Here is a 15,406-nt window from a genome sequence, read left to right as displayed (position 1 = left end):
TGTCCTTAATGTACCATAAGCCATAGAGTAAGAATGAGAGTACAGGGGGAAATCCTGCCTTCAAAAAAAGGTTCCTATTTTTTTAAATATTTTATTTGGGGTTGAAACTATTTTAGATCATGTTGTGTGACCTTCTCAGAAGTTAGTAAGTCCAGTTTGTTTGGACCAAATAGATCCTTCATATCTCGTCACTGCCCTTTAGGGATCTTCGGAGCACTTCTCGTTCCTTTGCTGCTGTTAAGTCCCTCTTTTGTTTCTAAACACATAGTCCTCTGCCTCTTACCACATAAGGATTGCACTAGATGATTCTTCGACATTTTTCTGACTTTAAAATGAAACAATTTATAATGATACTAGCTGATCATGGTTCTCCATGAAAAAATTTCTCCATGAAAAAATTGGAGGCTAAAGGGTTCCCTGAGGATTTGACATTTTTAGCCTTCTGCATGAATGAGAGCAGTAGTAAGTTTTGGTTTTTATCATAAAGTCCCAGTGCTTCTCATGTTTATGCGTGTCAGATGTGCACATACTCCAGGGTGTGTAAAACTGTTTACTTTTGAAAACCTGTCACGTTTGAAGAAACTGGAGAGAGACATGGTGATTATTCTGCCTGTAACATTTCTAGACAAAAGAATATTATTAAGAAAATTGAAGTGAATATATATTTACAGTATTATACTGTATATAATTTTTTAAATGCACATATGAATGGACCCATCCACTTCAAGCCTGTGTTGTTCAAAGGTCAGCTGTTATCTATAAAACGATTTATCAGGGGCACATGGTTGGCTTAGTCAGTTGAGCATTTGACAGTTTTGGCTCAAGACATGATCCCAGAATCATGGGATGGACCCTGGAGTTGGGCTCTGCATTGAGCATGGAGCCTGCTTAAGATTCTCTCTCCCAAGGTTCCTGGGTGGCTCAGTCAGTTAAGTGTCTGACTCTTGATTTTGGCTCAGATTGTGATCTGACAGTTCATGAGTTGGAGCCCCATGTTGGGGTCTGCACTGACAGTGCCGAGCCTGCTTGGGATTCTCTCCCCCTCTCTTTACCCCTCCCCACTCATGCTCACTCTCTAATTGAATAAATAAAATAAAAAACCTCTCCCTCTGCCCCCCCCTTGCATGTGTGCTCTCTAAAATAATAAAGATTTATCAGAATCCCCTTTCCCCTGGTATTTCTCTTAAAGACTAATGATAACGATTAAGTGGGATCTAAACTTTATAAAAACCACTCATGATGGTTACCATTGTCAGTGAGGTCATTACATGGAGGAAAAAGTGGTATAACTTCTAGGATCTTTCACAGGCTTGTTGGAAGAGCATGTAATGTGCCTCCCAGAGAATGTGAATTCCAAATTTAAATAGGCAACAACAACTTTGCATGATGCATTTAGTGTGATCGTGTTTTTAAAGTGAAACATTGGGGGGGAAATTCAGTACTCTCTGAATTTTATAATTAATTTAAACGTTGTCAATCCTGGTAGGGTTCTCCAGTCTTAAGCTTTCTTATCCCCCAAAGTACACTAAGTTTTCTGAATGTTACTTTTATTTCATCTTTAAGTAACTTAAGTATTGGGAATAAGTTTGTGTAACCCCCAAAATAATGTATATTCTTTTTATCTACAACTGTCATGTTTTTTAAAGCTGTTGTCTCCACTTGGTAGCTATTCCTTGTCCATCTTCCTTAGCATATGTATTTATTTACCTAGTACATATATTGTGTTTCTGCTTAGTACAAAGCATTAGTTGGTATTAAGTCTATGTAAATGTATCCCTATACCAACATGCAGTAGTTGGGAAGATATAGAAAAGTTAAATAAGGTATATATAATGAGTGCTACTCTCACTATAAAAGAAGGGGATGATGATCAGGTTGAGCCCTTTAAACCTCTCCTTCATGTAAATGGCAGTATTTTAAAGGAAGAAAACATTTGCACAGACAGCAAGCCAAAATAACTTCTACATTTTTCCAAACTAGTTTTTTTTGTTTATGTTTGTTTGTTTGTTTGTTTTGAGAGAGAGAGAGAGAGAGTGCCTGAGCTATGGAGGGGTAGAGAGAGAGAATTGCCCAAGCAGGCTCCGTGCTGTCAGTGCAGAACCCACAGAGACTGACAACGGGGCTCAGTCTCAACAACCATGAGATAATGACCTGAACCAAAATCAACAGCTGGATGCCTAACTGACTGAGCCACCCAGGCGCCCCAGAGAATTTTTGTTTCAATTAAAATTTTTTTATTGAAGTAAAATTGACACACAGTTTCAGGTGTACAATGTAATGCAATGCTCACCATAAGTGTAGCTTCCATTTGTCACCATACAATGCTGTTATAATATCATTGACTGTATTTTCTATGCTGTACCTTTCATCCCTATGATTTATTCCTTCCATACTGGAAACCTGTACATCCCAGTCCCCTTCAGTGCCCCCCCCCTTTTTTTTTAGTGTTTTATTCTTCATTTTTGAGAGAGAGCATGAGCAGAGGAGGGGCAGAGAGAGAGGGAGACACAGAATCTGAAGCAACTCCAGGCTCTCAGCTGTCAACATAGAGCCTGACGCAGGGCTTAAACTCACGAACTGCAAGATCATGACCTGAGCTGAAGTCAGACGTTTAACCAACTGAGCCACCCAGATGCCCCACCCCTTCACCCCTTTACCCCTTTTGCTTCCGTGTAACCATCTGTCCTCTAGGTAGCACTAGTTTTCTCTTTATATATGGGTATGTTTCTGCTTTGTTTTGTTGGTTTATTTTGTTCCTTAGGTTCTGCATATAAATTAAATCATATGGTATTTTGTTCTTTTCTGACTTAGTTCACTTAGCATTTTACCTTCAAGAACTCATTCTTTTTTGTGGCTGAGTAATAATCCTTTGTGTGTGTGTGTGTGTGTGTGTGTGTGTGTGTGTGTGTATTTAACCCCACATCTTTGTCCATTCATCTGTCGATGAGCACTTAGGTTGCTTCCGCATCTTGCCTATTGGAATTAATTGCTGCAATAAACATAGGGGTGCATAGACCTTGTGAATTTGTGTTTCCATTTGAGTAAATCCGTGGTAGTAGAATTACTGGATCATACAGTATTTCTGTATGTAAGTTTTTGAGGAACCTGAACATACTTTTTTCCACAGTGGCTGCACCAGTTTACATTCCTACCAACCATGCAAGAGGGTTCTTTTTTTTCCATATCCTTGCTGTGGATGATTATTTCTTGTGTTTTTGATTCTACCATTCTGACAGATGTAAGATGATCTCTCATTGTGGTTTTGGTTTGCATTTTCCTAATGATTAGTGATGTTGAGTATCTTTTCATGTGTTTGTTTGCCATCTGTATGTCTTCTTTGGAAAAATAACTATTCAAGTCCTCTGCCCGTTTTTAATCAGATTATATGGGGGATTTTTTGATATTGAGTTGCAGGCTTTTATGTATTTTTGATGTTAACCCCTTATTGGATAGATCATTGGCAAATATCTTCTCCCATTCAATAGGTTGTCTTGTTTTGTTGATGGTTTCCTTTGCTATGCAAAGTTCTTTTATTTTGGTGTAGTCCCAATAGTTTAATTGTGGTTTTGTTTCTTTTGCCTGAGGAGACACCTGTGCTAGGTCTAAGAGATTACTGCCTATGTTTTCTTCTAGGAGTTTTAGATTCATGTCTCATATTTAGGTGTAACTCTCTTTTAAGGTGTGTGTGTGTGTGTGCACGCGTGTGCGCGCGCGCAGTGTAATAAGAAAGGGGTATAATTTCATTCTTTTGCATGTAGCTGTCCAGTTCTCCCAACACCCATTTGTTGAAGAGATTGGTTGCTAGACACTGAAGTAATTAAAGGTACACTAGGATTGTTAGTGATGTTGATTATCTGGGCTGCACATCAACATGAATTTTTCCAGCTAACCCTCCTCCTTTTTTAAAGATAATGTTTGCATTTGGATTAGAAAATTCTAATTAGAATTAGAAATTCTAATTTGATCCTCCCTGGGGAAAAAAATTTATCTGTATAAAGATAGCCTTATGTTTTGTTTTGTTTTGTTTTGTTTTGTTTTGTTTTGAACCAGAGGATCATGATTTAATCTGTTAAGGCATATGGCTTACATGTCCTTTCATTTCATGAGATAAGAACTTACTATAGTTGAAAAGTCATGGTCAATTTATGAGTAGTCCCAAGTGATAAAGTCATAATTGGACATTTTGAAAGTTTGGGTGCTTAATTAAAGGTAGTTGGGCAATTAAGTTCCTGAATTGTGTACTTCTGTGTTTTAATTTGAGTAAGTTGACAAATCCAGTTACCCAAAAGATTTTTACTCAGTGCCCTTCCTATGGAATGAGGCATATGGTACATTTATTTGTTTGTTTTAAGTTTATTTATTTTGAGAGAGAGCAGAGGAGGGGAGGAGAGAAAGGATCCCAAGCAGGCTCCGTGCTCCCCATGCAGAGCCTGAACCAGGGCTTGGACTCACAAACTGTGAGATTGTGGCCTGAGCCAAAACCCAGAACCGGACACTTAACCGACTGAACCACCCAGGTGCCCCCATGGTGCAATTATTAGTATGATCTTTATGCAAAATATTTTACTCCTCTGAATCTTGACTGCTTTGCAACCATTTTGGGATATGATAGAAAAGGTAATGTGTATAAAGCCCCTGGGCCCTTCTAGGTGCTAGGTATGAATAAACATCCGGCATGTGTTTCGCCAGTCTCTTTCCACAAAAATGTATTCGTTTCACCAAATGACCTTGAAATTTCTGCAGTAGCTTCCTAACTAGGCTCCTTAATACCTACTTTTGTGTGTCCCCTATATTTACCACAAAGGATTTTACCATGTTTCGTTTATCATTTTCCCAAACAAGGGATTTTAGTGCAGAGAATTGAGGGGGTTGGTAAGGCCAGGAGAGGGCCATTGAGGTAACTCAGATGTTAGTAAACACAGGAAGCAGCTACTAACCTTAGGGAAGGGGGAACAAAAGGAAAGAGATGGTTATCAAAACCTAGAAGCTGTTCACTTATACAATTTGATAAGAAGTTTGACTTAAGCATATACCCATGAAACCACCACTGTAATCAAGGTCTTCATCTTTGTGATTGCCTTCTTTTTTACCCTTCCTCCTCCCCAGTCTTTCTGTCACTTACTTGATTAGCTGGAGTAGAATGGCTGGATAATATGGTAGGTGCATGTTTAACTGCCAAACTATATTCCAAAATAGTTGTATCATTTTACATTCTCACTAGCAGTACAGTTGACCCGTGAACAGTGTGTGTGAGGGGTTAGGGAAGCTGACCCCCTGGCAATCACATATCTGTGCAAAACTTTTGATCCCCCAGAATTTAACTACTAATAGCCTACTGTGTGTTGCCTCATTGATAACAGTTGATGAATACATATTTTGTATATTATATGTGTTTTATACTGTATTAAAGTAAGCTAGAGAAAACTGTTAAAATCATAAGGAGAGTACATTTACAGTACTGTACTGTATTTACCTAAAAAACCCACGTATAAGGGGATCTGTGTGGCCAAACCTGCGTTGTTCAAGGGTCAACTGTAATCAATGAATCTTAAATATAACAGTTGTTTTGTGATAAAATATACATAAAGTATACATAACCATTTTAAGTGTGTAGTTCAGTGTTTGTAAATACATTCATAATATTGTACAACCATTATCACTATCAATCTCTAAAGTTTTTTCATCCCAAATTGAAACCCTACCCATTAAACATGAGCTCTCCCATTATACTGTCTCCCCAATCTCTGTTAACTACTTAACTACTGTTATGCTATCTGTCTCTGTGAATTGCTTATTCTAAGTAACTCCTGTAGGTACAATCATTTTTATGTGTGTCTGGTTAACATCACTTAGCACATGTTTCCAAGGTTTGTCCATGTTACAGCCTTCGATATCTGAATTTCATTTTTTTAATGACTGAATAATATTCTTTTGTAGTCTATACCACATTTTTATTGGTTCATCTGTGGGTGGGTGTTTGGGTTGTTTCCATCTTTTGCCCATTATAAATAATGATGCTATAAATGTAATAAAATTTAAATTCCTTATATATCCTTTATAGTTCTTGTTCAATATCTGAGGCCATAAAACCCTTTTAAGAGTGATCGATGTTCTGGGGTACCTGGGTGGCTCGATCAGTTAAGCTTTGGACTTTGGCTCAGGTCATGATCTCATGGTTCAGTTCATGAGCTCAAGCCCCATGTCAGGCTCCACACTGGCAGTGCAGAGAGTCTGCTTGGGATTCTCTCTCCTCTATCTCTGCCCTTCCCCACTTGTGCTTTCTCTCTCATTGTCAGAATAAACAAAAGAGTGATCATTGTTCCTACAGCTTGTTCCTCCTGAAATTACTAAACATGCAGGTAATAATCGTTCTAGCCTATCTGTGTGAGCCCTGGGTTAAGAATTCCCGCTTTTGAGGGGTGCCTGGGTGGCTCAGTTGGTTAGGCGTCCGACTTCAGCTCAGGTCGTGCTCTTGCGGGGTTCCTGAGTTTGAGCCCCGCGTCGGGCTCTGTGCGGGCAGCTGAGAGCCTGGAGCCTGCTTTGGATTCTGTATCTTCCCCTCTCTCTGTCCCTCCCCCACTCGCACTCGGTGTCTCTCTCTCTCTCTCTCTCTCTCTCATTCTCTCTCTCAAAGATAAACATTAAAATTTTTTTAAAATTCCCACTTTTGAATTGATTTAGCTGTCTCTCATTTTGCTGTTTGTTATCTGAAGTATTGAATTGAGTGAAGAGTAGGAACCGTACTCTGGATTCATCTGTACAAGAAATTGTAAAGAGGATAAGATAACTATATTTTAGTGTCTGTCTTTCTGATGGTCACTGTTGGTGGTTAGATGGACAGGTATTTGTGATAAATTTATGGCACAGGGAAAGAACCTTACTTTCAATTAAAATGGCTCTGATGGAGAAATGTACCAAACTTGCATTGTTAGAGCTTAAGAATGTAAAGAAATATTTAAAGTGGAATTGGAGGGGCACCTGACTGGCTCAGTCAGGAGAGCATATGACTTGATTTGAGGGTTGTGAGTTTGAGGCCCACATTGGGGTAGAGTTTACTTAAAATAATAATGCATCAATAAATTTATAAAGGGGAATTGGATACTTTTAAGTATTGCACAGTGGTTGGAACTGGGGTGAACTCAGTTTTGTCTGTAGTTTTGCTTTTATAATAATAGTGTGTTGAGATTTTGTTTTCTGTAATATGTAAAAATTAGCCACTGTGAAAGAGGAATCAGAATGTGCAACTTTTTTTTTTAAATACTTATTTTTGAGATAGAACGAGTGGGGGAGGTGCAGAGAGAGAGGGAGACAGGTATGAAGCAGACTCTGCACTGACAGCAGAGAGCCCGTTGTGGGGCTCGAACTCAGGAACTGCAAGATCATGACCTGGGCCAAAGTTGGATGCTTCACCAGCTGAGCCACCCATGCACCCCCAGAATGTGCAGCTTTTTTATTCAACATATTTTATAATTTGTCTAGGAATGCAATTTTTCTTAGTAGGTAGAATCATGTATTTGGTGGAAAAGTTGCTGACAATCTATCACTGACCAGATGGGATGCTAAGGTAGAACCTTAAGTAAATTTTGAAAAGTAAGGCTTTTGCTCCCAGGGGAATATGACATCCACAGGAAGTTGTAGTCAGTAATAAGTTCTCATATTTTAAAGGTTTTTAGTGAATCCTCTTTATGAAATTCAGGTTTGGTAATGGATTTCTTTTACCCTGTCATTATCCACTTTTTGGAAGGTATTCCTAGATGCAAGTAGCTTGCAAGATGATGTGTAACTTCTAAGGCAGGATGATGTTTATTTTATATTTTCTAATGTTTATTTTTGAGAGAGAGAGAGTGTGAGCAGGGGAGGGGCAGAGAGAGAGGGAGACACAGAATCTGAAGCAGCCTTCAGGCTCTAAGCAATCAGCACAGAGCCTGGACACAGGGCTTGAACTAAGAAACTGTGAGATCATGACCTCAGCTAAAGTTGGATGTTTAACCCACTGAGCCACCCATGTGCCCCAGGATGAGGTTTATTTTAATCTTACCTTTTCACTAGCTAAAGTTGACATTATCTCTATTTTCAATAAGTTTATGTTGACTGTTTAGCATTGCTTGTTTTTTTATTTTAATGTTTATTTTTGAGAGAGACAGACACAGCATGAGCAGGGGAGGGGCAGAGAGGGAGGGAGACACAGAATCTAAAGCAGGCTCCAGGCTCTGAGCTGTCAGCACAGAGCCCAATGTGGGGCTTAAACTCATGAACTGTGAGATCATAACCTGAACTGAAGTCCGACACTCAAGTTACTGAGCCACCCATGCACCCCGATTGTTTATTGTAAATAAGACTGTCAGAAGACATTTTTTTTTACCTTGAGAAAATAGATAAGAGATAAATGCATAAACATGGATTTGAAAATTTTGCATCATAATATGCTTTTCTATGACTAGTTTGCCATTTTTATGCTAGCGTAGATTTTAAAGAAAATATACATGGCCAGTCTTTTTTAAAAAGCAACACTTAAAAAAATAAAATAGCACTCTTCAGTACTTTGTAGGTTAATTTAAACTTTGGAGGTGAATTTTTGTTCAAATTGAGAAGAATAGAATGAGGAGCTATAGATAAAAATTTGTTAAAAGTGATTTTATGAATCCCTTGAAAAGCTTGATGACATAGTAACAAGAACATAATTGTGCTGAAATGTTCTTGATTTTTCAAAAACTTTTTAATTTTATCTATATTTGTGTGTCTTACCGTTTCTTCATTCCCAAAGAGGAGCTTAGAAAGCTGCTGGAAGAAATATCCCAGGTTCTTCACATACACTTTCTGAATGATAGGAAACAGACAATTTTATATTAATAGGTTTTGACAGATAATAAAGTTTTATATGAATGTGTATAGGGAGTGCCTTATTTTAAGAAATTTATATTATGTGAATATCTCTTTTGCACGTGACAAACATGAATTCATTTGGTACAAAGAATAAGACACTGAGAATATATAATTTTCTGTAAAATCTCAGATAATTTTCTGTTAAGTTTCAGAAGCTGAGCTTCTCTAATAGTTGTCAACATTTGGCTTTTCTGCCTTGATAAGCACGATGTCATTGCACTATTTCTTTAGTTTTTATTTAAAAGTTGTTTTTTTTTTTTTAAGCTTACTTGAGAGAGACAGAGACCATGCGAGTGGCAGAGGGCCAGAGAGAGAATCCCAAGCAAGTTCCGCAATGCCACTGTAGAGCCTGACTTGGGGCCCTAACTCACAGAACCATGAGATCATGGCCTGAGCCAAAACCAAGAGTCGGACACTTAACTCAGCCACCTAGGCGCTCCATTGTGCTATTTATTTACAGTTGTAAAACTCCTCCTCTTTGAGCTGCTTTTTTAAATTTTGGGTAAGCCATGGAATGTACTTGGGGAAGAAGTTAGAGTACTTGATGAAATAAGCTTTGTACCTAGCAATAGGAGATTCCAGACACTTTGTGTGCAGCACTACTTGATCAGAAAAGGCATTGTTCTGGTGTTCTGAAGGGATTGAAGTACTGTCATTTCAGAGTGACATTAAATTAAATTAATATTATATTGTCTGTGAGAAATTTCCATTTTTGTTTTCCTACTATTTTCATCATTTACGCTTTGCTTCATCTACAGGTGAACCTCAGACCTCTGAAAACAGGGAGAAGATACTTAATTGATTTAATTGCTAACAGAAGAGTTGAAGGATCTATTTGATCCTATTTTACTGTTCCCTGAGGCTGAGAAAAGCCTCCAAACAGATATGTGTTCCAAATAGAGGCAGCAATAGTGGTTTTAGACATTGTTTCATTTCTTATGACAGATTAAGAAGAAAACTACTAAATCTCATTATATGGTATTGTCTCTCCTTTAACAGAGAGAAGGCAATATATTTCTGTTTTTAGGCTGTTTCCTGTGTTAAGAGGATTCAGAGGAATGTTTATTGTTATTCATATTTTTTTAGAATTGTCATTTAATTTTTTAAAGATGCCTTAGTAGTAGTATTTATGTAAAGAACAGAAGGACCAGCGATACCATATTTACGTTTTGGTTAAATCTTCTGGACACTAAGGATATGTGGGATTGTTTTGTGGGTTAGCCTAAATAATTGGTAAAATTTAGCTTTTTTTTTTTTTTTAAGTTTATTTATTTTGAGAGAGAACACTGGGGAGGAGGGAGGGAGAGAGAGAGGATTTCAAGCAGGCTCCATGCTGTCAGCACAGAGCTCTACACTGGGCTTGAACTCACAAGACTCTGAAATCATGACCTGAGCTGAAATCGAGTTGGATATTTAATCAACTGAGCCACACAGGTGCGCACCTAGCTTGTTTTTTAAAACTGATGTATGGTTGTTACAATAAATGATTCATGTACCGAAGCACTTGTTTTAAAATAAGTTTGATACTCAGAGCACCTGGGTAGCTCCGTTGGTGACAGTGCAGAGCCTTCTTGGGACTCTCTCTGCCTCTCCCCTGCTCATGTGTGCTGTTGCAGTCTGAAAATAAATGTTAATAAAACAAATTTGATATTCTTATTTCCTTTTTTTACTGTCTTATTAAAACTCGACCTGATTTTGTGTCCACATAGCCTTCTTCTTGTTTTAAAATAATTTTAGACTGTAGAAATGTTGCCCAAAAAATATAGAATGCACTTAATACCCTTTGGTTTATTCTAATACTAACAAGCTTCTGCAACCATAATAAAATTTTCAGAACCATAGCAGGGGGGTGCCTGCGTGGGTGGCTCAGTCGGTTAAGCATCCGACTTCAGCTCAGGTCATGATCTTGTAGTTTGTGAGTTCGAGCCCCGTGTCAGGTTCTTTGCTGACAGCTCAGGCTGGAAGTTGCTTCAGATTCTGTGTCGTCCCCCGCCCCCCACCACCGTGTACTCTTCCCCCGCTCAATATTGTCTCTATCTCAAAAATAAACATTAAAAAATTTTATCAAAACCATGAAAAAAACATTGGTTCGGTACTATTAACTGAACTATGCCCATTTAAATTTCACGTGTTTTTTTTAAGGCCTTTTTCTGTTCTACAGCTTAGTGTGTTTTTTTTAGTGTTCTTATGTGTGATGGTTCTTAATCCTTGCTTGATACATCTTTGACACTTTTTGATGAATTTTGATCATTTATTTATTTTGTAGAGTGTATTTCAGTTTAGGTTTGTCTTAATTCCTCGGGATTAAATGGAGGTTCCATGATTTTTTGGTAAGAATGTCATAATGGTGTTGTATGTCCCAGGTGCCTGGGTGGCTCAGTCAGTTGGGCATCAGATGTTGGCTCAGGGTCATGATCTCACAGTTCATGGGTTCGAGCCCTGCGTCTGGCTCTGTGCTGACAGCTCAAAGCCTGGAGTCTGCTTTGGATTCTGCGGCTCCCTCTCTCTCTCTCTGTCCCTTCCACACTCATGCTGTCTCTCTCTCAAAAATAAATAAAACAATAAAATTTTTTTAAGAATAATGGTGTTGTGTCCTCAGTCCACCAAGACAGGGTATGTAATGCTAGTACATTTATTTATTATTAACATTTATTATCTGGTTATGGTGGTTCCTGCTGTTTTTTTAACAAAATTACTGGGTTTTTTCCTTGAAAATGATCTTGGGATAATTGAGATCACACTGGTATCTTATTTTTTCTGAAAGGTTTTCCCATTCTTTTTTAGCATTAATTGATAGATTTTGTCTGCAGCATTTAGTATTGTGGTCTTTGCCTAGGGTAGAACTAGCTTTTAAAAATGTAAATGAAGAGTGCCTGGGTGGCTCAGTTGGTTGAGAATCCCGACTTCAGCTCAGGTCATGATCTCATGGTTTGTGGGTTCAAGCCCCATGTCAGCTGTGCTGACAGCTCAGAGCCTGAAGCCTGGTTCAGAGTGTGTGTGTGTGTGTGTGTCTCAAAAATGAACAAACATTAAAAAACTTTATTAAAAACATAAATGAGATAGTTTATATTAGATTGTATATAACAAATTTTTGGCACTTACCAAACAGTTTTTTAAATGTCTCTTAATCTGTGAATATTGATACCATTTAACATTACATTTTCAGTTGATAAATAGTTCTCGTGTGACTTTATTGTACTAGTAGTTTTTTTACAATAAGGAAATTATTTACATAATTAGTGTATTTTAATGTTTAGTTGCTTGGAATATGAAAGAAAATGGAGGAACAAATGGAATAAATTTAATACTTCAGCACATGAAGTATTGAGATGATTTTACAATCAAATCAGCATTTTACTGCCTTCATGTCAGCTGTATTTCCTGCTTGATATTATGGGTAAATTTCTTAGCAAATCCCCTCTCCCTGAGTTCCAAATTTGTTACATAAAGCTTGGGGCAACATAGTTCCAGAAGCTCTTGAACTGTATTTTCAAAGGTCAGATAGCTGTCAAAGATGATGATCGTTTGGTACCAAAGCCTAAATTAAATGTGAGAATAGTTTTTATATGGTAGGAAATCATAATTTGTTTATTTAAGGGTCCTACCTCTCAAACCCATTGGATGTATTGATGTAGGAGCACTGTGTAATTTTAAAACTGAAGGGAACTTATAATAGATGTTCTGTAAATTTTGAATGATGTGAATTAAAATCACAGGCAAGAAGTCTTGTTGTTTAAAGAATAGGTTGTACTATTAAGATATCCTTAAGTAAATAACATTATAAACAAAGCTTTCTCCTTAATTCTTGTGTATTGTAGTGGAGGGGACAAGTTAAAATCACTTCCACCTCAGGAGCCTGGGTGGCTCAGTCGGTTAAGTATCCAACTTTTGATTTCAGCTCAGGTCACGATCTCCCAGTTGGTGAAATCAAGCCCTATGTCAGGCTCTGGGGAGACAGTGCGGAACCTGCTTTGGGATTCTCTGCCCCTCCCCTGCTCAGGTGTACTTTCTCTCAAAATAAAAAATTTCTAGGAATACCTTAATGTTACAATTAAATTTTAAAAGGGAAACAACATCTAATCTTGATTTAGAAATATTTTCAATAGGGGCGCCTGGGTGGCTCAGTCGGTTAAGCATTGGACTTCAGCTCAGGTCATGATCTCGTGGTCCATGAGTTTGAGTCCGTGAGTTCGAGCCCCGCGTCGGGCTCTGTGCTGACAGCTCAGAGCCTGGACCCTGTTTCAGATTCTGTGTCTCCCTTTCTCTCTGACCCTCCCCTGTTCATGCTCTGTCTCTCTCGGTCTCAAAAATAAATGGTAAAACATTTTTTTCAAAAAAATATATTTTCAATAAACTTACTTAGAATGCTTTTCAGGGGTTTTGTAGTTTTAACCTTATAAAAATAAGTTTGTTTATTTAAATGAACAACAAATTAATCCCTGGTGGGGTTTTTTTTGTAATTACATGTTGACTGATATAGCATTAAAGAATATTTTAGAATATAATCTGTAGTTGTTAAACCTATACATGTGGTAAAGTTAACAAAAGTTAAAATTTAAAGGGTAGTACACAAAAATGATGGGCATCATTCAAAAATGTAAATATTTCTGATGGGATTGGGGTTTATTATCTGACCTTTTATCTTCCCCTTCCTCGGTTTTTTGTTACTGATGATTTATCGGCGTGCTATGAAAGTGTTGAATATTTTTTTTTAATAGGAATTAAAAAATACGTTGTTGGCCTCATTATCAAGACGTCATCTGACCCAACTTGTGTAGAGGTAAGACCATTTTTGGAAATTAGTGTGAGAATTTAAAATCATTTAAATAATGAATCTTCAGCTTAAATCTACTCCTGTCACAGACATACAAACATATACGTACAATCATTTACAGTAGATCTGCATTCATTTTTTTCAGAGGAATTCCTTTGCTTGTGTTCTTACTATTATTTTAGACATTCATTTAATTAAACTTTTTTCTTTTCTTAGAAGGAAAAGGTGTATATTGGAAAATTAAATATGATTCTTGTTCAGGTAAGCTTTTACTTGATTTACTGTTTTCCATAGAATAATTAATGCTTCAGTTAGGCTGATTACTGGAACAAAATATTCAAACCTACTTTGTCAAATAGCTAGACTAACATCTTAAAGTAATAATAGTTTTTACAATAACTATAACCTACTGTTTTTGCATTTGAAATTGTAATTTTGCTATGGTTGGAAACTTTATATACTGTAAGTTCATCACTTCTATGGCTCCAGTATGGATCAGACCCATTACAGTTTTTTCATTTGCCTGTTCCTTTGCATACTTTTTTTCCATGTCATCTGTCTCCATTTTAATTCATAAATCATTGCTTTTGATTTCAACATTCCTTAAACCGATCTCTACACCTAGTCTGTTTTTCAAACTTCTCTAATAATCTCACTTTTGAATTTTGTATTTACATATTTTTTATAATACTGCAAAAATTTTCCTGAGAACATTAATTGGTGTGTGAGGAAAAAATACAGATTTTTCCATTTAGTAAGTGATGAAAACATTTGGGTTTTCATTAAGTTACGCTTTTATCCTGGGGACTTTTTGTTGTCAGTCTATCTTTGGGATGGAGAGAAGTACAAAGAAGTTAGTTACCTCTTATAGTAACAGGTACTATATAGAATATCTGGTTGGGAAAATCCTAGTGTGCATAATATATAGTATAGACTTCAAAATGTAATGCAGTTCATTAGACTTTGGTCAAAGATGATTCCATCCCCAATTATAATGCTGCCTTCCAAATTTATATGAGAAAATGAGCCTCTCTGCCCATCATGTTTTTACTGCTTAGAGTTAGATCTTTATATCTACTAGGATAATATGTACGTGTGTATCCAGCTTTATTGATATGCATGCGTATTAGAACCGACTAGACCAGGGTACCTGGCTGGCTCAGTTGGTGGAACACGCAAGCATGCATCTCTTGATCTTGGGGTTATGAGTTCATGCCCTGCGTTAGGTGTACAGATTACTTAAAATCTTTCATTAAAAAAGAAAAAGGAACCAGACTAGACCAATTGGGAAAACTGAGAGGAGTCCTGGGCATTTGAAGCCGAAAACTTTATCTGTGCTATACTTTATCTATGTTATACTTTATCTAGTTGATTCTATAGAGGCTGGCACATTTCAAGGGGGAAAAAATGAAAAGTGGTTGTTATTCACTCTTGCTTTATCTGCCATTGAGAAGTAAAATGAAATTAACATTTCCTATCTTATTTCAGATACTGAAACAAGAATGGCCAAAACACTGGCCAACTTTTATCAGTGACATTGTTGGAGCAAGTAGGACTAGTGAAAGTCTCTGTCAGAATAATATGGTGATTCTTAAACTCTTGAGTGAAGAAGTGTTTGATTTCTCTAGTGGACAAATAACTCAAGTGAAAGCTAAGCATTTAAAAGACAGGCAAGTAATTATTTTGCTTTAGAATTTAAGCTTTTCTGAAAGGATGTCCAGGAATTTGGAGGTAGATTATAAATTTTTG

The 15,406-nt window shown here is 37.2% G+C and overlaps 1 protein-coding gene across 4 annotated transcripts in view; it reads left to right on the top strand.

Moving 5' to 3' along the window:
* The window catches only part of XPO1 (exportin 1), a 45,268-nt gene that overhangs the window by 14,670 nt on the left and 15,192 nt on the right, over positions 1-15,406 (top strand). For all 4 annotated transcript variants that reach the window (XM_019431142.2, XM_019431212.2, XM_019431296.2 and 1 more), the window contains 3 exons: positions 13,602-13,663; positions 13,874-13,918; positions 15,146-15,327. In XM_019431142.2, the coding sequence (XP_019286687.1) occupies positions 13,602-13,663; positions 13,874-13,918; positions 15,146-15,327 (289 nt within the window). The remainder of the gene's footprint in view (positions 1-13,601; positions 13,664-13,873; positions 13,919-15,145; positions 15,328-15,406) is intronic.

Source organism: Panthera pardus, unplaced genomic scaffold (assembly GCF_024362965.1).
Source record: "Panthera pardus isolate Hobbes unplaced genomic scaffold, ASM2436296v1 HiC_scaffold_25, whole genome shotgun sequence".
Lineage (NCBI taxonomy): Eukaryota > Metazoa > Chordata > Mammalia > Carnivora > Felidae > Panthera > Panthera pardus.
The sequence above is the reverse complement of the archived record's forward strand: the minus strand, read 5'-3'. Positions and strand labels throughout refer to the sequence as shown.